We start from the raw sequence: 20788 nt of genomic DNA, 5'->3' as shown, positions 1-20788 counted from the left end.
ATCTCCATTTACCAGCAAAGCCAGGGGTACTGAACTGAAGCAACTGCTTTGAAAAAAGGAAAATGTCTTGTACTCTGTTTTGTGTTGAGAACCTAACTGTTGCCATCCTGCTTAAGAGAAAATTCCAGCTCCCTCCTTCCCTGTGCAGCCTTCTGCCAGTCAGAGCCTGTTGCTGGATTGAACAGCACTGTTTTTACTCACTTGTTCCAAACCTGGGTGTTGTGTCGTGGGCTGAGCTAGTGCAGGTTTGGGAAGCATGAACTCTGTCACCTGTAGCCTGTCTCTATGCTGCTGACATTATCTTATTAATAGAATCAAGGGATTTTAAATGGGGAAGAAGGGAGAGAATACTGCTGTAATCCGTCCGTGTGTTGTTGGAGTTTTATTTAATGCAGAAACCCCAAACATTTAGACAGGAAATACCTCTTAGATGCAGGTGTTCTCTGAGGTTCTGGACTTGGTGAAGTATTGAGAACATACAGTTCTTCATACACAACTACTGAAGCCATTCAAGGCCCTCATGTTATAGAGAATTTAGTTTAGACCATTTAACAAAGAAATACCTTTAAAGTGATTTTTATCTGATCTGGTGTCTGTTATAGGAGTAATATTTCTTTTAAACTGTCCAGTATATGCAACAATTACAGGGCGGAGATAGAAAATGGTTCATTATAACAGTGTATCTTTTGATTATTAGCTGAAGTTTGTAATGGCTGACACATCTTTTCATCTGGCCTATTTGCTGTTCATGTAACTTGTACTGAAGCCAAACACAGCCTGGAAATATTCAAACTGCCCAGTGATTCAGATATGGGACTCAAAGCATTCACATTCTGTGTCTCCTTTAGTCAATGCAAAATACCTTTTTTTTCCTGAAGAATGAAAGACTGTCCCAGGGCTGTGCCATTTTCTGTCTGAGCTGAAGCTCAGTGCTAAACACCTGTAAGGAAATAACAGACAGGTTCCTCACCTACAGCAGGAATTTGGACTTGCTGTTGAGCTGCAGCTGTGCTTTATGTTGGTTTTTATTTGAGGATTGTTAAGCAGGAAAAGAAGAGGTGTCAGAAATGAAATGGTGGCAAATAGAGATGCAAACTCAGACATCATTCTGATCTCATGCTTCTAACAGACCTCCAGACTGGAGAACTTTACACTTGCCATGTTGTCTCAGTGCCTCTCACTGTCTGTGGGCATTGCTCTCATGCTCTGCATGAATCCAAAACTCAACCTGAACTTGGAACAGCCATTTTGAGTCTGTTGGACTCACTGAGAATCTGGAGGCTCTGGGTGGGGGAGAAGAGCAAGGTGACCATAGGGAGCTGTTTAGAAGGAAATCCAAGGACAGATCTTTCTCAGAGTTTCCAGGCAGCAGAGGAGCAGCCAGCACACAGCCAGGTGGAACAGCAGGGGAGGTGACTTTCCCAGTCCAGCTTTTTGGAAAAGGTTTTCTTGCTTTGCTGGCTACAGTACAAATTAGATTTTCCATAGGGGAAAGAGTCTCTCTGGAGTGCTGAGTAGGTGTCCACTGTGTTTGGACTGCAGGTATCAGTGGTCCTGTAGGTCAGACTGAGATTTTTATTTTTATCTGTTTGGGTTTTTTTCCTGTTAATGTGCTCTTATAATCAAGATAAATTATTTAGTCAGAGTGCTCTGGTTGAGCAGGATTGTGCAATGCAGATCTGTGTATAAGTGGATTTCATTATTTAAAGTTAGCTTTAAATGAACAGAGGAATTAATTTCAGTTTCCTAAATTTTCTTTGCTTCCACGTTATATTGACAAAATTATTTTGTCCACAATTTTCATGGCCATGTAGCTAGCATAAATAAAGATCCATGGAAAAAAGTGGAATGATAAGCAGATCAAAGGATGTGGTAGGTTGCCATGGACACTTGTTAATGATGATTTTTTCATTCTCATTAATCTTAAGGAAAATTCATACTGAATCCTCAGCAGTGCTACTGAAATAATACAAAACAGCCCACATGAATTACTGGCACTGATGATACAGAACTGGACACTGGAAAGGTTTCCCAGAGGGGTTGTGAAGGGACTCAAAGGTGTCTGGACACGGCCTGGGGCAGCTCTGGGTGGCCCTGCTGGAGCAGGGCTTGGACAAGGGACCTCCAGAGCTCCCTCACCACCTCAGCCACTCTGACCCTGGGACAGGGAGTGATGGAACATGATGTGTAACAGAAGAGAAGGGGTTTGAAAACTGTGAATTTGGTCATAGCTAGTGAATGAAGCAACTTGATGTGATACTGGAGAGTAAAGATGCCCAGTGGAATTTTGGAGTTTGTGCAGTTGGGCATGTCACCAGCTGAGCAAAGGGACAGAGATCCTTCTGAGACAGCTGCATCTGGAATGTGCCTTCCAGTTCTAGAAACCTCATCAACTAGGAGATGAGGAATAATTAGAGGATTTGAAAAAAAAAATTAGGACTGATAGTCAGGAAATACTAATTGAGAAAATAGCTGGAAATCTTTCTGGCACACTGTCTTGCCAATAACAGGATTCTCCTGACTGCCCTTTGGCTAAAAAATTGCTCTGAGGGTGACATAGGACTGCAAATGCTGAAAAACTGTCACAGCCAACCATGGAGAAGAGTTCAATGAGGAGTACGGGAAGAAATTATAAAATGGGGAATTTACTTTGAACATCAGGGAAAAATTCCTGATGAGTTTTGGTAATGGGAGGAGGGATATGGGGAAGGAGAGGTGTCTCACTGCTCGATCAGTGAATGTCTCCTGCATCAGCCTCCCTGAAAGCAGGTGAAATTCAGCTCATTGGAAAATTTAATAGGACAGTGAATCTCCAGTTCCTTACACAGGTAACCCCTCCCCATCTTAAAAAAAAAAAGGTAACAATCAAAAAAAAAAAGCTGACAACTTTGTCAGTTAAATTCCTCCTGCTCAAATTGATATCAGTGTTTCTTACATTGCCAAGGTAAACTCACCTGAACTAGAAAGGCACTGTAGGATCTGTGTGCCAAGGGTGACACGTGAAATTATGATTTCTGTGACAAAAGTAGATTTACTCCAAAAGCTTGGCTAAGAATCACCTTTTCTATTCCTGCTAGGCTACCAAACAATATCAGAAAGGAATTAATTTTGCTGACTACTGAACTGGCATGGAGTCTGCAAGTGAAAACATTTCCTCTGTTGCTATTATTTTATTTCCAAAAATGCATTCTCCTTCCCTATTTCTTATGGTACCTATTTCAATAATTGGAATATGTGTTTCAGAAGAGTGGGATATAAGTGACAATGAAGGATGAACAGCTGCTGGGATGTGCTGATTCACTGAAGTTCCAGTGGTTGGTTCAAGCTGGCTCAAAACAGTCTCAATGCTGTGTCTTCCAGAGTGGATAATGCAGAAGACCCAGTGTATGAGAGCCTGGAAGAGTTCCATGTTTTTGTCTTAGCCCACATTTTGAGAAGACCTATTGTTGTAGTAGCAGACACGATGTTACGAGACTCAGGGGGAGAAGGTAAGAGCTTGGTTGGACATCTCCACTCCTCTGGAAATGGAATCAATCCTAACCTGCCACACACGACAGACCCAGCTGTCACATACCTGGGTGTTTATGGGAGAGCTGCTGCCTTCTTTTGAAAGAAAAAACAAACCAGAAAGCACAGAATGATGCTCAATCCATTTCTGTTAGATAAAAGTAAAAACTATGGGATAATCACGTAAGTCCTGACGAAAATCTGTTTATCCTAGATATTGGCTATTAAACTTAATAACCATCACATTACAGAACGCAATGCATTTGTGATTGGTTTAGGTTAACAAGGTTCTAATTTTGCTGTGTTATTTTGGTGTCCCTTAAAACCCTGCAGAAATCAATCTAATCTTTGAAAAATTGAATTTTCAATGTGTGTCTTGGATTTTTGTTTTTAATAACTCCCTTGCAGCTTATCATTCAAACGTTTCCAGAATGTTTTATTCAATTTGCACATGTGAGCACACAAATGTTGGAGCCAGCTGGACACTGTCTGAGAAGGACTTGAAGGATTAAATTCACTTCACTCACTTTCTACAACGAACTCACAGAATACTAGTTCATGATAGTGTGTTGCTTAACTAAAGGGGGATGTCTGGTTGGTTAAAGGAAGATGTTAAACAGGTGATGGAGTTCACAGGAATTTACTTCCACAGGAAAATGCTGGGTGGTAATTTCAGTTTCCATTCAAATTATGAACTACAAGTAATGGCTGTAGATGATTCGGTAAGTTATGGAAAAACACCTGAAAGACAATGCAGCCACTGATCACAGCCAGCGTGGGCTCACAAGGGGAACTCATTTTGGAAATATTTCAGCAATAAAGATTCGTATTTTTGTAGCAAAAGGAAAAAATAATTGGTCAGAAGCAAACACGTTGAGAGAATTTTCCTGCCCAAACTTGCTGTTCCCATAATTATATATAGAAACAAGTGTAGAATCTTCCAAAGCAAGATTTTTTCCCCTACAGATGGAGCATCCCATTCCTCTCTTTGTAGAATTTTTTGAGTCCTTCCTTAACATTACCATGCATACATACCTATGCACATTCACAGATATATAATGTGTGGCCTATAAACATGTTTGTAAGGCACGAGCAGAGCCTGCTGCCAAAAGAATGTAGTGTATTTACTGATGATTATTAGAAAATACCCTTCTCCTTACAAGTATTACAGGAAGGTACAGATCTGCATACCTGTGTGTGTCATTGAGATTTTGTTATAAGACCTTAATAACTTTACTAGTAAACAATTAAAGCAAGGAAAAATACGTAAGAGCAGAAGGTTTTCATTATTGCTTGTTGTGTACTTACTGACATTTTTATAATTAAATTTTACCAGTTATGACTGTTTCCTGCACTGATTACTGTGCTTTAGTCTGCTCTCCTGGAGCTCTGAAAATATTGCAGCACAATTGTTACAATTATTGTCTGTTCTTAAAAGATCCCCTTTTCCTTTGCAGCGTTTGCACCGATACCATTTGGAGGAATTTATTTGCCACTTGAAGTTCTCCCAAACAGATGCCATTGCTCACCTCTTGTGCTGGCCTATGATCAGGCCCATTTCTCTGCTCTTGTTTCCATGGAACAAAAAGACCAACAGAGAGAACAAGGTATGCTATAAACACAGTAACACTAGGATATATATTGAATACAATGCACAAAGTACCTTCTTCTACCTGTAGGTGTATTTAACTATCAGAAAAGAGACAATATTCACTAAATTTTTTTGCTGCATGCTTAGGAGTAGTCAATTCACAAGCTTGGGAGCCAAGAACTCAACAGTCCTAATCCATGTGCTGTCACTGCCTGTCTTTGGCACTCACACTGTTTCTGTCAGTCAGTTCCATATATGTACATAAATGTACAGGTATAACCATAGTTACCTACAGTACTCTGGGTTCCTGAAGGCCTTTGTTAGTTTGGGTTAGTAAAGCGTTTAGAAGCTTACTATTAAAAACTCATGTAATGGAAAAAAATACCTTTCTTGTAGTATGCTAAATGCACTTTTCTCATTTAAAACCATTTAGGTGAAATGTTTTTACCTTGCTGCCTTCTGTTCTGCTTTGGAACAGTGACAACAAAGTCTGACCAGATACTTCTGTGTCAAGTTGGAGCTTCCTGGATATGGGATTGGGAGTGACAAGAGCTTCAGAACTGGATCTGTTCTTGCATTAGTAGCCCAGGAGCTGGCTATAAGTGCCCTTATTTGCTAGAGCTGTTTGCTTAATAATAGAAAGCTGTGAGATGAACTTCTATCTGTCTTTGTTCCTTTCGTGGAGAAGGGAAAAGTGTTTTGCCAAAAACATGGTGAGGCTTTAGAAAAATTCAAGGGAGTTTTGCTTTTAGTTATGAGTCTTATTTTTTCCTGGTGATACTTCCAAGGTGTTTTAAATCCCTTATGAATGCATATAGCTGTAAAGTAAATGGGAATGTGTGCTGGTTGTTGAGATCTCCTGAGTGAATTCCATTCCATCCTCCTTCATAGGGAGGTCTAGAGGCACCTAAATGTCAATCCTTTGATTCCCTAACCCTCTGTGCATTCCATCTGATTTTGGGTGTATTAGGCATTACCATGCCTATGCCCATTGCCATGTCAGCAGTGCTGCAGCTCTGCAAAGCAGAGAGGAAGGTGTTCACTAAAATGATGAAAAGGAGCAAGAAAGGAGCTGTTGAACAGCAGATTTTGCTGTGGTGTCTTCACACAAGAATCTGACACCTGGTTTGTCATCCCTTTGGGAGGAGCAGAGAGCTTTTACATGAGCTGTGTGAGATGGGAAGCTACACCAAGGATTGCAGGTGGTATTGGCAACCTTGTGCTGGTCAAGAGGAGACTGAATCATAAGACTGAAATGGAGAAGAAGGTTGATCTAGATGTCAGATACTCAAGATGTCAGATATTCAATGGGAAAAATCAGTCCAGTCCAGCTCTTTGGCCTCCACTGGCACAGAACTGTTTCAGGGATTTGTAGGCAGGTGCTTGGGAATATCTCTGGCCTTGGCATTATGTGCTGGGACATTGGAGCTGCCTTCCAGCCCTCAGGCAGTAGAAGAACAGCCCTTAGGAAAATGCTTTTCACACAGGAAAACCCTGAGGTATGATGTGAAACACCTTCTGAGAAATGTAAGTCTGAAAAGCAAATCTATCCCATTTCAATGCAAAAACGTGATATGAATGAAACTGGAATTTTGGAGAGCCTTTAAGGACATGGTCTCACTGTTGATGGTTGCTGATGACACACTGTAAAGTTGTCTGATGGAGTTGCCAGCGTCCATTTCTTCCTTTCTAACAACTGGGACCAGAATGATATCAGCAGACTGACAGAAACCTCATTTATCTCAGGCACATCTGTCTGCCTTCATACCAGGCTTCATGATCACAGGTCTTACAAGAGCCTCTGTGTGTAAATAACTGGATAAACAGAACTGAACTCTCTCTGCAATAACTTTGCAGTCAGGGGAGCTGCCATCCACCAAACCTTTTGCTGTTGTTGTGTCCTCCAAGGGATCGATTGACAAAAGGTAGTGAGGGACACTACGGTTCAGCTGCTCTGACCCTGCCTCTCCCATGTATTCCTGTTAGTCACACACTGCAAGATCTTGGGTTTGATAACGAGATTATATATTTGATTTCTCCCACAAGTGCTAGGGAAAACTGTCTTTCTGTAGGATTTTTCTACACCTGTATTGCCACAGGAAAGGTGTTGGGAGACAAAACCCTACCAAATATCCAGCACAGCATCAGAAACATTAAATACTGGTTTTCATGTTCATCCAGGTTAATTACAAGGGTCAATGAATCAAAGTAGTATTTGTTTTGTATGACCCAGCTGTATGTGTCTTACTGCAGGGCCTTGAATACCCAGGCTCCAGTCCTGTGGAGCAGCAGAGAGCATTTGGCATTTATTCTGGGATGAAGGGAATGCTTTAGCTTTCAGCTGCCAGGCTGGTTGCTGTTGGAGACCAGAGCAACCACAGCATTCCTGTTGTTCTCCCTGCTGTGGCAGGAAGTAGGTTGGCACAAGGATGCTCCAGCAGTGCTGGGTTTGTACCTCGTCAGCAGAGCGATGCTCTGGCACACGGGGGCAGAGCCACGGCTGTGAAATGTGCCAGTAACAGTGGCACAGGTTCAAAACTAAACAGATTTGGAACTATCAGAATGCAAGTGAGAGCTCAGAGCTCCACCTTCTTAAAAGGAGCCTCTTGGTGAGCCCGGCCATTTGTAACCTGGAGTATTCCTGCTCTGTGTAACCAGGTGTCAGGAGCAGCCTCTGGAGCTGTCTGAGCCACTGCATGTACAGTCACATGTGTTTCAGCTGGTGCTCAGCTTTCTTGGGGAGGAGGCAATATGTCTACATTTGAGAAATAGGTAGGGTCAAATAAATACTGATGTGAATGCCTGAAGTCCTGCTTTGGCACAGAGTCCTGTATCAGATAATTAAAATGCTCCTATAAATTTATATAAAGAGAAAACACACTAAGATCGTCTTGTCTGGAGAGGATTTAAACCGCATTTTGACATGTCTTCTGCTAGCACACAGCTGGTGTTCTGCTGGCTGCCAGAGGGCCTGTCATTTTGAAATCCAGTGTCTGATTAAAACCTATAAATATTTTTATATCCAAGCAGGCTCTATTGATGCAGATGTTTTGTATCTTTGTTCATGGAAACACAGCCTGGCGTTCAGCTGCCCCTAAGGCTGCTTCCTTGAACCTGGAGCTTCCCCCACGCCACGCTCCCTCCGAGTGCAGTCCGGGTGTGACAGGGGTGACACTGGTTTGGGACAGCAGTGTGTCACTCTCGGGCTCACTGTTTTATTTTACCAGCATTATAAGATGAATAATGACACTGGAGGTGTGAAGATGAGTGCTGGGAAACACTGTGACTTCCTTCACACACACACCCAGCTGAGGAATGGCAGGAAAGTCCTCACTGTGTCTTAAACTGCTGTGGATGAACTGCTGGTCAAACATCCCGTGTGTTGGGGCTGGTCAGCTGTGTTCTGAGTTGTGTGGCTCCAGCTAGAGAGTATCCAAAGCCAAGTGCAACCGCACCAAAGCTGCAAACTCTGATGTAGTTGTGCCTCTGCAAGGTGCTGCAATCTGGGGGGTTTGCTTTTGGAATTAATGTGAGGGATCCTGCTTGCAGTCATGATATAAAAATACTTTTCTGCTAGGAATGTGGGGAATCCTACAGGAAACTGTGGTTATCAAACACAGTTCCCTGAGAAAGGAAATCTCTTGCAGTGAAGACACAATTGTAAAGCTCCCTTACTTTAGCAGATATATTTTGCCCAAAGAGAGCAGTGCTTCCTACCAGCCTCAGACTGTACCTTAGAATGTCACCATTCAACTCAGAGTAACAGTTATTTGTGTGAAGATAGAGACACAGAATGTGCACAGTAGTTCAGACAACAGTGACGTGCTATAGACAATCAGCTCTAAGCTTAGTTTTGTACTTAATTTTGTATTTTAATAAAATTGAGTATCACTAAGCATTTTAATAGTTGTATTTTCAGTATCAGTAATAACAGTGAACTTTAAAAAGAACTCCTTCACAATTTGTTTATAAAGAATTATTATTACTGAATGATGGGAAAATAAGTTAGTTTCAAGCTGCCCTTAGAAAAGAAACTCATGTTTACTCTTTGAAGTTTCCCTCCCAAAGAGACTGCTCCAACTCTCTGGCAGTTCTTTGGTCCAGGCTTTCCAACATCACCTGCCCTAGGATCACATTCCCAGTTCTCTGTACCTGTAAGGTCAGGTGCTACCAGAAGTGAACTGTTGTGTAGTAAACTTATAATGTTGCTCTTTTCTAAGTTGCCTTTATCCTCTAAATGATTGAGATATTGCACTGCAAGGTCAGCTGCCAGCAGTTAGTGCCTGCTGCTAATTCAGTTAATTGGCAGAATACGTGTTTTCCTTGGGAACCACGTTGACTGTTTTCTGTTCTTCCAGCCTCTTTGTTGCAGTAATTTCACGGAATGCAGGAAGGGAAGCCCTCGTGTTACACCAGTGAGTGTGAAAAGGTGTATTCAGTGGTCACATCTGCTGTCCATTTGTTCTGTTCCTGTGCTCCAGGAACTTGCTGGACAGTGTGTGTTGAACTGGACACTTGGACTGTGCTTATTCACGCCGAGTTTGTTAAAGGCGCTAAATTCCCTTGCGGTCTGAATGCCCGTGCCTGCTGCCGGCGGGATGCGCGGCCGGAGCGGGGTGTCCCGGTGTCCCGCCGGCCCGGGCCGGATTTGCCGCTGCTCTCGGGAGCATTTCCCGCATTCCCCGCCGTCACCGCCAGGGAGCGGCGTTTCCGCGGGATTTGGGGCGGTTTCGGGTTTTCTGCGCGTTCCGGATGAACAAGCCCGGCCTCGGTACAAACCGGGAGCGCTGAACAGCACAACCCTCGGTGTGACCCTGGGATGGGGCTGAACAGCACAACCCTCGGTGTGACCCTGGGATGGGGCTGAACAGCACAACCCTCGGTGTGACCCTGGGATGGGGCTGAACAGCACAACCCTCGGTGTGACCCTGGGATGGGGCTGAACAGCACAACCCTCGGTGTGACCCTGGGATGGGGCTGAACAGCACAACCCTCGGTGTGACCCTGGGATGGGGCTGAACAGCACAACCCTCGGTGTGACCCTGGGATGGGGCTGAACAGCACAACCCTCGGTGTGACCCTGGGATGGGGCTGAACAGCACAACCCTCGGTGTGACCCTGGGATGGGGCTGAACAGCACAACCCTCGGTGTGACCCTGGGATGGGGCTGAACAGCACAACCCTCGGTGTGACCCTGGGATGGGGCTGAACAGCACAACCCTCGGTGTGACCCTGGGATGGGGCTGAACAGCACAACCCTCGGTGTGACCCTGGGATGGGGCTGAACAGTACAACCCTCGGTGTGACCCTGGGATGGGGCTGACGAGCCCCGCTGCCCCCCCAGCACGCAGGACATTGCCTGTTCTGCTGCGCGAGGAACAATCTTGTACCAAACACGCGTTACCTTTGTTTTGACGAGGGGTGTTTTCTGAACTGCAGGAGAGACTACGGACAGCACATAACCATTGCAGTCGGGTTTCAGTAACTGAGTGCCCTGATGTCTGGGTCATTTCTCCAGGTTTCTTTGTCCCCTGGCTTGACTGGAATGAATACCTGAGTGAACTCTTTAGAGGTTTAGTGTAGAAAATTAAATTCCTTGATTGGTTGGCAGAGGAGCAGCAGTGACGTGCACCATGCTGAGCATCCTACCAGGTCTTCAACAGTTTTTACCTTTTTTCCTAATGAAATGCAAGCAAATTGGTGGGTTTAATTAAAGCTGACTGTTTTTCTTACTTTCGTGCTGGTGATGAATGATAGACATTCTGTAACACCAGAGTGTGGTCCCTGCATGCAGAGTATAAAGCAGAGTCATTAAGAGAGGTGTCAGAAGGCAGAGCCTTCACAGAGAGGGAAAGAACAGAAGAGCCAAAACTGCAATGCTGGGATATAACAGAAGTTATGGTCTTTTCACTGCACTCAAGACAGACCTCATACTGACCTCTTGACTCACATATATGTTGATCTATGCTCTTCAATTACCTTAATTCACAGTGTGAGTCCAAAATCGCTGTAACTGCCTTTTGCTCTGTTTCTTACTGCTGATACCAATGTATTTTTAATTCTTTGACAGTGCAAAACAAAAAGGTGCTAAACCGAAAAGGCAAAATAATTAACAAGTATGTGAATCTGTGATTCTGAGAGCCAGGCAGGAATACTGCCACTTTTTACTGCTTTCTGGTATTGTAATAACTCTGTCTCCAGGAAATGTTTATTGTGCATTACAGAATGGCCATGTTGTTCTTTCAGAGGTCTCCTCTCCTCCACAGGTGACTCTTGTTCATTCCAGGAGCAATCAGGGTATTAAATCAGGGTATTCTGTTGCACACACATGAGGACAGGGAGGTGGAGCCCGGTATAAATCACTTGTGGTGCTCTGATGAGACAGTTCTGCTGCACACTCAAACCCTGCCCTTCCTGCAGCAGCCATTCTGCTTTTCACAGCTGAGTCTTCTCTTTTTGTTATTTTTGTTCCCCCCACCCCAATCCTTGTTTCTTCTCTGCTTCAGCCGTGATCCCCCTGACTGACTCTGAACACAAGTTACTGCCTTTGCACTTTGCGGTCGATCCTGGGAAAGACTGGGAGTGGGGAAAAGATGACAATGATAACACCAGACTGGCCAAGTAAGACCTTTCTGTAACTTCAGTGTTAAGCAGTAAAATGTCTTGAGCTGTACCTGGTTGGAGTACTGGGAGAGCTGCCAGGGCTTTGTTCTTGTTCTCTGGTTACGTGGCAGAAGACATGGGTGGGTCTCCAGCTGATGGTCACAATTCAGGCTGCTGTTACACCTCTCCCTGTTATGAAGTATTGCTTTTTCTTTCAGGCTTTTTGACTGTTCCTTTCTTTTTTTCATCTTTAGTTTGATTCTGTCTCTTGAGGCAAAGCTTAACCTTCTGCACAGCTACATGAATGTAACATGGATACGCATCCCTTCCGAGACACGGGTAAGGTCAACTCCCCCTCGCTCCAAACAACCAGACACAGGGCATGGAGGGTGTTGGGGAGGGAGGGCTGCCTGGAAACACCTCAGTGTCCCAGCAGCAGGGACAAGTCACTCATGGCTCACTGACACTGCAATCAGGCTTATGGATTTATCTGGTTATTTACTCTAATAACACAGTTGCTTGTATATTTTTTGCTGAACTGTATTTTCTAGCTTATCTTTCTGTTACATTTTCTAGTAGTCTGTGTAGTTTAAAGAAACCTCTTCTCACCATTGTTTTTTCAGAAGTTTGGCTTGCTCTCCTAATGCCACTGTTAAGTCACCAATCCCAAGTCCTTTCAGAGAATGCATTGCCCCCCCTGGATAGCTCCCAGTTTAGAGTGGCTGATAAAAGGCCACAGACAGGCTCTGAACTGGAACCTAACTCTTCCAGAGAGCTATTTTAGAATCATGCCCAGCTGGCACCTACTCAGCTGCAAATTTCTCTGCAAACTGCATTGAATAGATCGAGGGGTTAGTCTGGAGGCTAAAGGTTGCTAGGAGAGCATGGAGGTGATTTAGGCAGCCTGCACAGATGGGGCTTGAACAGAGGAACAGAACACAAAAGGAGAAAGCATTTAGCAACCTGCAAGAGGGGGAAAATCCATTTTTCTACAGTTTCAACACTAGCAGCTACCACATGATAAAAAGGAGAGGCAAAATGGTCCTGTATTTGTAAGTGGTGAGTGTGGAACCTGGGTTACCTGTCCCTGCTGACACTGTGATGGTCAGGTCACAGCAGCACTGTCACCTCTGCTCCCAGCTGGGTGGTGGGTGCTCAGGGATCCCTGAGAGACAGGGGACATGGAAGTACCCAGGGACAAGAAGCAGGCAGGTATTTCTATACCACAAGTATATACATCTACAGGTTACCCCTCCCTGAGTCCTTGTGGTTAGTTAAGTGTTCCCTATTTATCTCTAGCAGATTTTGGCTTCGTGGTGCCTGAAAGCAAGACTAAATTTTGCAGGAGTTCATGAACAGAGTCCTGTTTTAAAGTACCCTAGGATCCATGTTATTGCATTGTCAAGAAAGATGTTTTATCATGTTACCTAAAATATAAAGTGGAACTTGGATTTGTGACACCAGTTTTATCTGCACTGCATTTCCAATAAGCATGAAAGCACATAATTGTGTTCCTCAGCCTTCTGGCTTAAGTTTAATGTGTGATATTCCAGGTGAGACATTCAGCTCTGCTGCATCGTACCTTTGATTTTCACGCACCAGAGACCCGAGCAATGAAAAAGTCAGTTTAAATAAGTCAGGTTTTGAACATAATGGATTTTGAAATATTGCTGCATGCAGGCTTGTGTGCTGGATCCCCCTCACAGCTTTCAGCAGCACCTCGTTCCCCTTCCATGGCAATGTCAGCAGTTCCTTTCCCTGCTGGCTCAGGGACAGCCCCTGGAGGTGCTCCCTGTGGAGTGGCCAGGCCTGTGCTGGTCTCTGCTCCACAGGGAGCTCCTCTCCATGGCTCACACAGACTGTCACAGAGCCCCCAGTGACTGACCCCTGCCCTACAAATGTGCTCGAAAGGAGCCAAAAGCTACTTAGGAACAAGAAAGATACAGAGTAAGCACAGCAAAATATGCTTTATTTGGTGAAGAAACCAGTCGAAAATGTCACTGTGTAAATTAAAAAATATATTTATAATCAATGTCAAAATATGTATTGAATTTGGGGGGTCTTTTTGCACCAGTTCCTGCATAAAACCAATTTTTCTGTATCTAATTATAATTACTTTTCCATAGCAGGCCCCTTTGGCTCAACCAGAATCCCCTACAGCTTCAGCTGGGGAAGACGTGCAGTCTCTGGCTGACTCAATGGACTCGGACCGAGATTCCATCTGTAGTAATTCCAATGGCAATAATGGCAAAAACAGTAAAGAAAAAGAAAAGGACAAACAAAGGAAAGATAAAGACAAAACCAGGACGGATTCAGTTGCCAATAAAATAGGAAGCCTCAGTAAAACCCTGGGAATTAAACTGAAAAAGAACATGGGTGGTCTTGGAGGGCTGGTGCACGGCAAAATGAGCAGAGCCAATTCAGGGAATGGAAAAAATGGGGACACAGTAGAGAAGGTCAAAGAGAAGAAGTCAAAGTCTCGAAAAGGGAGCAAAGAGGAGTCGGGCCAGTCTGCGAGCACGTCTCCGTCGGAGAAGACCACCCCGTCCCCCACGGACAGAGCCAGCAGCTCCCCCACGGACAAGGGCAGCGCCAAACCCTTTCCTGACAAGCAGGCTGACCCCTGGAAGTACAGCACTGACGTGAAGCTCAGCCTGAACATTCTGAGAGCTGCCATGCAGGGTGAACGGAAGTTTATTTTTGCTGGCCTTCTTTTGACCAGTCACAGGCACCAGTTCCACGAGGAGATGATCGGTTATTACCTGACCAGTGCCCAGGAGCGATTCAATGCAGAGCAGGAACAGAAGAGGAAGGAAGCTGAGAAAAAGGCCGCACTGAATGGCTCATCTAGTAGGAAACTGGAGCCAGAAGCATATTCAAAAGAAAAATTGGAAACATCTCCTCAGGATAGGGCATCACCTGTCTTGCCTCAAAGCCATACAACCCAGCTGGTTTTAAAGTTCAAAGACCGCACTAGTCCCACCCCCGGGCCCTTCTCCTCCCCCAGCAGTGGTGCCAAGAGGAGCGGCCCCATCCCAGTGTCTGCCCACTACAGCCATACTCCCCCTGTCCAAAGGCAGAGTGTCATCCATTTGCATGACGTCAACTCCAAGCCATCGAGCTTCCAAGACGACACCTACAAGCCAGTGGTGGGCACCTTGAAGACCTGTGCCACCTACCCCCAGCAGAACAGGTCCCTGTCCTCCCAGAGCTACAGCCCGGCCCGGCTGCCCGGGATCCGCACGGTGAACACGGTGGAGTCGCTGAGCTGTGCCCTGCCCGCCGAGCACAAGTCCCAGACCTACACCAACGGCTTCAACACCGCGGACATCAGGGACTGCCTGGAGTACGCGGACGAGGACGCTCCCCAGACCTGGCTGAACAACGACAAAAACCAAGGCAGAAGCACAGTTTGCCCAATCTACTCCATCCAGCAGAACCGCTGTAAGAAGGAGAACTGTTCCTTTTATGGTCGTCCTGAGACTGACAATTACTGTTCCTACTGCTACAAGGAGGAGCTGAAGCGCAGGGAGAGGGACAGCAAGGGACACAGGCATTGAGGATTCTTCCTGACTACTTAGTTTTACCATTTTCTTACTTACAAAGTAAACAGTGTTGGATTGCAGTAAAAGGAATCCTTAAAACAAGAATAAAGGATTGATGAGTAAATAGTGTCTAGCTTTTCGCTTTTCCGGGGCAATGAGGAAATAATAGGATTAATTTATCATAAAAAATATTATTTTCCATTTTGTCAGTGTCTTTTTTACATATACTGGTAAGCTGAAGGGTTGTTTACTCCTTTGTCAGTGCTGTGTATATGTTTGGTCAAAAATTTACTAATGGTGCCTGAATTTACACTGACATCACTCAGGTAGTAGAATGATAGTGGCAAGTCATAATAACAGAGATGTGGTGTTGTGGTAGGGTAGTGTCTGCCTTGCAGACCTTTGAAATGATAGAGCTATTATGAGAGTCTTTTTTCCTCAGTAAAACCTAAATTTTTCATAGCCTTTTTTTTCAGGAGGGTAGTGATTTTGCATACTGCACATTTTTAACATGGCAGCATATTGCATTGCTACTAATGTTTGTACTTACTTCACTCTGAAATGGAATGATTCTGGAAAAATGGGAGTGAAAGGTCTGAATTCATGAGGGCTGTAGCTCTTCCTAATTTTAAGTTCTTACCAATTATTTCTACATTTCCATTAAAAAGAAAAAAAAAGAAGTAGATTTGAACCACTTTTATTTGCACTGAATTTTTAAACAGGTTTTATAAAAAAATTCATTATGACTTTCAAGACTTCATGTCCTAAAACCACCACATAGTATAGTTTTGGGCACCTGAATTTCAAAAGTATTTTCATTGCTGTTAAAATGCAGAGAAATATTAAAATAAAATTAAAATATAAAAATTTTATTACATTTGGAAAATTTGATGACCAGCTAGGAAATTTAGGATCATTTTAGATCTGAATGAACTGCTTGTCAAAACAAATGTAATGTATCAATTTATTGCCTTAACTAGTGTATGAGCCTAATCATTAGTTATTTATTCATTTCTCAGCATTACTGAGTGATAATTCTTGCAAGCCTAACTACATGAGCCTTTCTTGAAGACTGTTGGCTCCACCTATTTCCAAGTCTTCTCCCAGAGTGAGTCATCTCCACCCAGGAGGTTCCCAGATGGCTGTAAAATACCTCCAGCAGGAATGGCAGCTCCGAGCACAGATTTGCACAAGCCTGATATCCAAATATTTACAGAAGTATTTGCAATACTTTTGAAAATAAAACTTAGCTCACAGAAACATTTCCGTAAAGAGATGCTGGTGAAGTAGATGAATGACACGAGAAGGTTTCCTTGAAGGTTTTGCGCCCTCCACCATCAGTGGCACAGTGTAGGAACAAGAGCTCAGTGGCTCATTTACTTTCCCCTTACACACGGGGCTTTTATAAAGAGCTAATTTTCCACCAGCAGGTGAAGCACTGCCTTCAGGACTTCCTCTGCCACCCAAAGGTGCACAACATGAGTTCTGCCTTCCTCACTATGGAATAGCACTTTTCTGGCCCTCACAGGAAAGATCCTTTGCCAAAGAGTCTTTGTTTCTGATTCTTTTTCTGCTGTACTCCAATTTTTGCTCTTAATGTGGGTGGCACCATTTCACTGGTTAACCAGGGTTAACCCTAATTAACCCTGAAACCAAGCCTAAAGTCATCTGCAAAACAGGATGCACAAGCTTCTGCTGCCATGTGCTGGCTTTGAGGAAAAGCACATGAGCTTTTTCTAATGTCCCACCAAAATTGGTGGAACTGAGCATATGCTTAAAACTGACTGTATTTTTAGGTTTTCTGCTGAATGATAGGTCTCAAAATAAGTCCCTTAACCAGTCCTAAAAAGTGAGGGTCTTTGCCATGTTAGGTATTCCATGAATCCAGGCCCGTACTTCACATTCCTTGCTGTATTCTGAGCATACACTGAGTCTCACTGAACTTGCTTCCTTCCTGAAAGGGAAATTCTGGTGTGTGTTAAAGCTCCATGTGACTCCTGTCCCCAAGGTAAGCACATTCCAAACCCGTGTCTCCAGCTGCATACACTGGTGAGCAGTGCCCTGTTTGGTTTGCTGTTGTGATTACATCTAATTTCTAATTGTCAAAGACAACTGGGATTGCAGATTATGCTAAAACAGGCTAGATTATGTAAAAAGAAATCAAATATTACACTTGATTGTATTTGCTGCAGAGACTGAGAAAACTGGAAGGATGAAACTTCACAAAAGCCAGAAATATTTAAGAATTCTTAGGGCATTAGAGTAGCAGTAGCATTTGATACTCTGAGAATCACTTCTGTGTAAAGCTGTGCTTTAGAAATACATTAGCAGCAATCCACACCAGCCTGTGTATTTGAGTGAGTTGTATCTTTCTCAGTGAGGAAAAAAGTAACAGCACATATATAAAAATAAGCAATCACCATGAGAATTCACTATTTCCCATTTTTTAAAGGATTTGTTTCTATAGTATGTTTTTAAGATCTCCTACTCGTAAAAGAAAGAGATTTACAACTGGTCAGCATGTAGATAAAATTACTCTATTCTAAATTATTGAATACATTGTATGTTAGATTGTTTTGAAAAGTTAATTGGTCTTCTGAATAATATCAGGCTTGTCTCTATAGGATACCAAACTTGAGTGTTCATTGTCATCCTCAGGACACTCAGATATTTCCATAAAGATTTACCACTGCTGGACTGCTTATTTTAAAATACATGTTATATGAAATACTGACAGAACACCTTTCAGTTGTGCCTGTTTCCTCAGAATCCTTTTCTTGGAATATCTTTGAATAATTTTCTAATCGCTGTTTTCTTTCAGAACTCTCTCCAAATATCCCACAATTCTCTTGTCCCCTGACATTTGCTATTGAAAAGAACTTGTAGGCCTACAGTGCAATTTGCCAGTTAAAATCTACCCATAATTTCCTGGTAGTTCTCCTTTTTTCTGGATATGTAGTACTGGGGGGCATGTTCCTTCTTTTTCTTTCTGAGCTCTTTGTGGCAGTTGTCTGCATAATGCCACAGTTGGCATTAAACAGTCCAAACCTGCAGGAACAGTGCCTCCTCCTGAAGGAGTGGTTGTCCCATTAGAAGAAGTCTCCAACTACAAAAGGAAATTTTCTGCCTGTTTTTTTAGAGAGAATTCCCAACTGCTCGTGAGTTGCATTCACCAGGCACTAAAAGAAATTGTATCATTCCTGAGCTATGTGTGAGAGGCAATAATCTTCATACATAGTTTTCTGTTGCACTATCTGCTAACCTTTGACTGCTCTTTTGGTTTATTTTTCCTGACAGCTGAAGGTATCTGCAGCCCACAGGCCAGTCAGTCCTTCTCTGTGCCTGCTCTGCCCTCTCTGTGCCCTCCAGACCTTGTGGAGTTACCTCCTAGTCCCAGATGTACAGAAATCAGGGTTGGCTGGGGGACCCGACTCATTCCTTGTGTAGCTCAGGTGGCTGCAATACTCACATAGAGTTTTGCATTTGAATGTGCTTTTTTTCCCCTTTCTCCTTGATAGTGATTCAACATTTAGCACTGTTGTCTAGATCTCTGAAGTACAGACTAAATACTGGGTAGGCTACACCTTCCCAGAACAGATTCAAAATTACCAGGAGATACGTAGGTTGAGGGAAGCTGGAATTCTTTTCACGTGTGAATGTGCAACTTTTCTAATTTAAGAAAGATTTAAACCTATTATGCAGTTTTTTTAGTTGATTCATAAACTCTGATACAAAGGTCTGTAACAGAGGATGCCTGTGATACATAATGGGTTTCAGTCACACTTTATATTAAAGTTCCATTTAAAATGCTTTATAAGGAGTTGATAAACCACAGACTTTACAAGTATATTTTCAGAGGTGGGTATCAGTTGTTGCATATGGATAACAAGCACTTCATTCAGAAGAAGGTTTTGCAGGTTATCAAAAGTAACTTCAGGTATTTTGGATTTTAAAAAATTGATTAACTTTTTGTTCTATACATGCAATGAGAATATTGTCCCAGCTTTCTTTAGCAATTAGTTGCTTCTTCCTAAGTCAAAGGTAACATTAAGGGTATCAGTGAAGGAAAGATGCTGTACTTGAAAAATTTTGTGTTGCTTATTTCTTAAGAAGTCTAAATAGGCCAAGTGAAGTCTTCAGAGTCATCTTTTCTCCAGCTGAACACTGGTGTGAGCAGAGTTCCTGGGTCCAGAAGGACTGAGCAGACCCCGTGGACATCCGAGGCAGGGTCAGCCCTTGCACAGGGCACAGTCAGGGCCATCTACTTCTCGTGTGATGAATGTGTAGATATCAAAAATGCACAGCACAGATCTGACAAAATACTGCCCTCCAACTCTCCAATTCTGCAAACACTTACACTGGTGCTCAACTTCACCCACCTGACCAGTCTCCTGACAGCAAGGAGTCTGCTGCTTTTCAGAAACTTCCAGAAAGTGTCAAGGAAAAGCGTGAATGTTTTTATCAAGGCCTGAGCCTTCAGCCAGTGTCTGTTCCCCACAGGCTGCCTGATGTTACTCTTCCAGCAAGAGAATCAGTGAGAATTTTGCCTGAGGAGTAGAGGGAAGCCTTAGGCCTCTTTGGACTAAATCTGCTGTCCCCTGAAATCTGAGGACAGAATCCCATTGGTAGTGGGGGCCTTAAATCAGGTGCTTCATTGACATGTAAAATACTTGCAAGCTGGACATGAAAGTGGAGTACAAGCTCATAAGGGAGTAAAGTCTTCATAACACTGGGAGAGTTTTGCACAGGTGAAAACCCATATGTTAATAGAAACCACAATAATCTCAAATAAACATAGGTCCAGAGAAACAAAATAACTGATGCTGATTGTAGATTGCTTTTCAGCTTAGTATATTTGAAGTCTCTGTCAGTGTATTTGAAGAGTATTTGTTTTAGAGAATGGCAGCTTATGAGGATCACCAAACATGTATAGCATAGGAGTGAAATTATTTCAGTAACAGACACTAGTATCTATTTTAATTTGCACATGGATTTTCCAGTGTATATGACTAAAACACTGTATTGTTAAAAATGAGAGGAAAAGAACACAAAGGTGTTTGTAAGTATGTTCTATTTGTAGACTTAAGGCTGTATTATGTTGGAATTTTACAAGCCAAGTTTAAATTGTAATATAGAAATTATTTTTATATTATTTTCAAAATACGCTACAGAGCAATATTTTGCGCCTTTATTATAAGCAGGGTCATCATTTTAGAGGTTCCTTTCAGAAATGCTGGTAGAAATTAACCATGAAAAGAAAGCTTTGTAAATGTAATTGTTTCTAACTGCTCTGTCTGTTGTGCACATCTATATCTAATGTCAGTTGAATATACAAATTTTTTTTAATTGAAAAGCTTTAAATTTTTCTTTATATATTTTTAATACAACACTATTCCTCCCTATTTAATTCCAGTCTCTACCAATAGCCACTTTTATAAGCAGCTTCTGAATAAACATTCATCAAAAATTTCCTTACCAAATGAAACATTTCTGTGCAGATACTGATTGACTTGGACATTCATAATACACCCTGAACCCATTA

At 43.0% G+C, this 20788-nt stretch overlaps 1 protein-coding gene across 8 annotated transcripts in view; it reads left to right on the top strand.

The window, feature by feature from the left end:
- OTUD7A (OTU deubiquitinase 7A) overlaps positions 1–15450 on the top strand; it is a 121598-nt gene extending 106148 nt beyond the window's left edge. For 7 of the 8 annotated variants that reach the window (XM_064668317.1, XM_064668318.1, XM_064668319.1 and 4 more), the window contains 5 exons: positions 3361–3488; positions 4965–5114; positions 11605–11719; positions 11956–12040; positions 13828–15450. In XM_064668317.1, coding sequence (XP_064524387.1) covers positions 3361–3488; positions 4965–5114; positions 11605–11719; positions 11956–12040; positions 13828–15261 — 1912 coding nt within the window. In that variant the 3' untranslated portion in view covers positions 15262–15450. The remainder of the gene's footprint in view (positions 1–3360; positions 3489–4964; positions 5115–11604; positions 11720–11955; positions 12041–13827) is intronic. The other variant, XM_064668320.1, reaches the window with a different exon arrangement.
- Positions 15451–20788: the final 5338 nt, after the last annotated feature.

This window comes from Pseudopipra pipra, chromosome 12, assembly GCF_036250125.1.
Source record: "Pseudopipra pipra isolate bDixPip1 chromosome 12, bDixPip1.hap1, whole genome shotgun sequence".
NCBI classification, from domain to species: domain Eukaryota; kingdom Metazoa; phylum Chordata; class Aves; order Passeriformes; family Pipridae; genus Pseudopipra; species Pseudopipra pipra.
The sequence above is the reverse complement of the archived record's forward strand: the minus strand, read 5'-3'. Positions and strand labels throughout refer to the sequence as shown.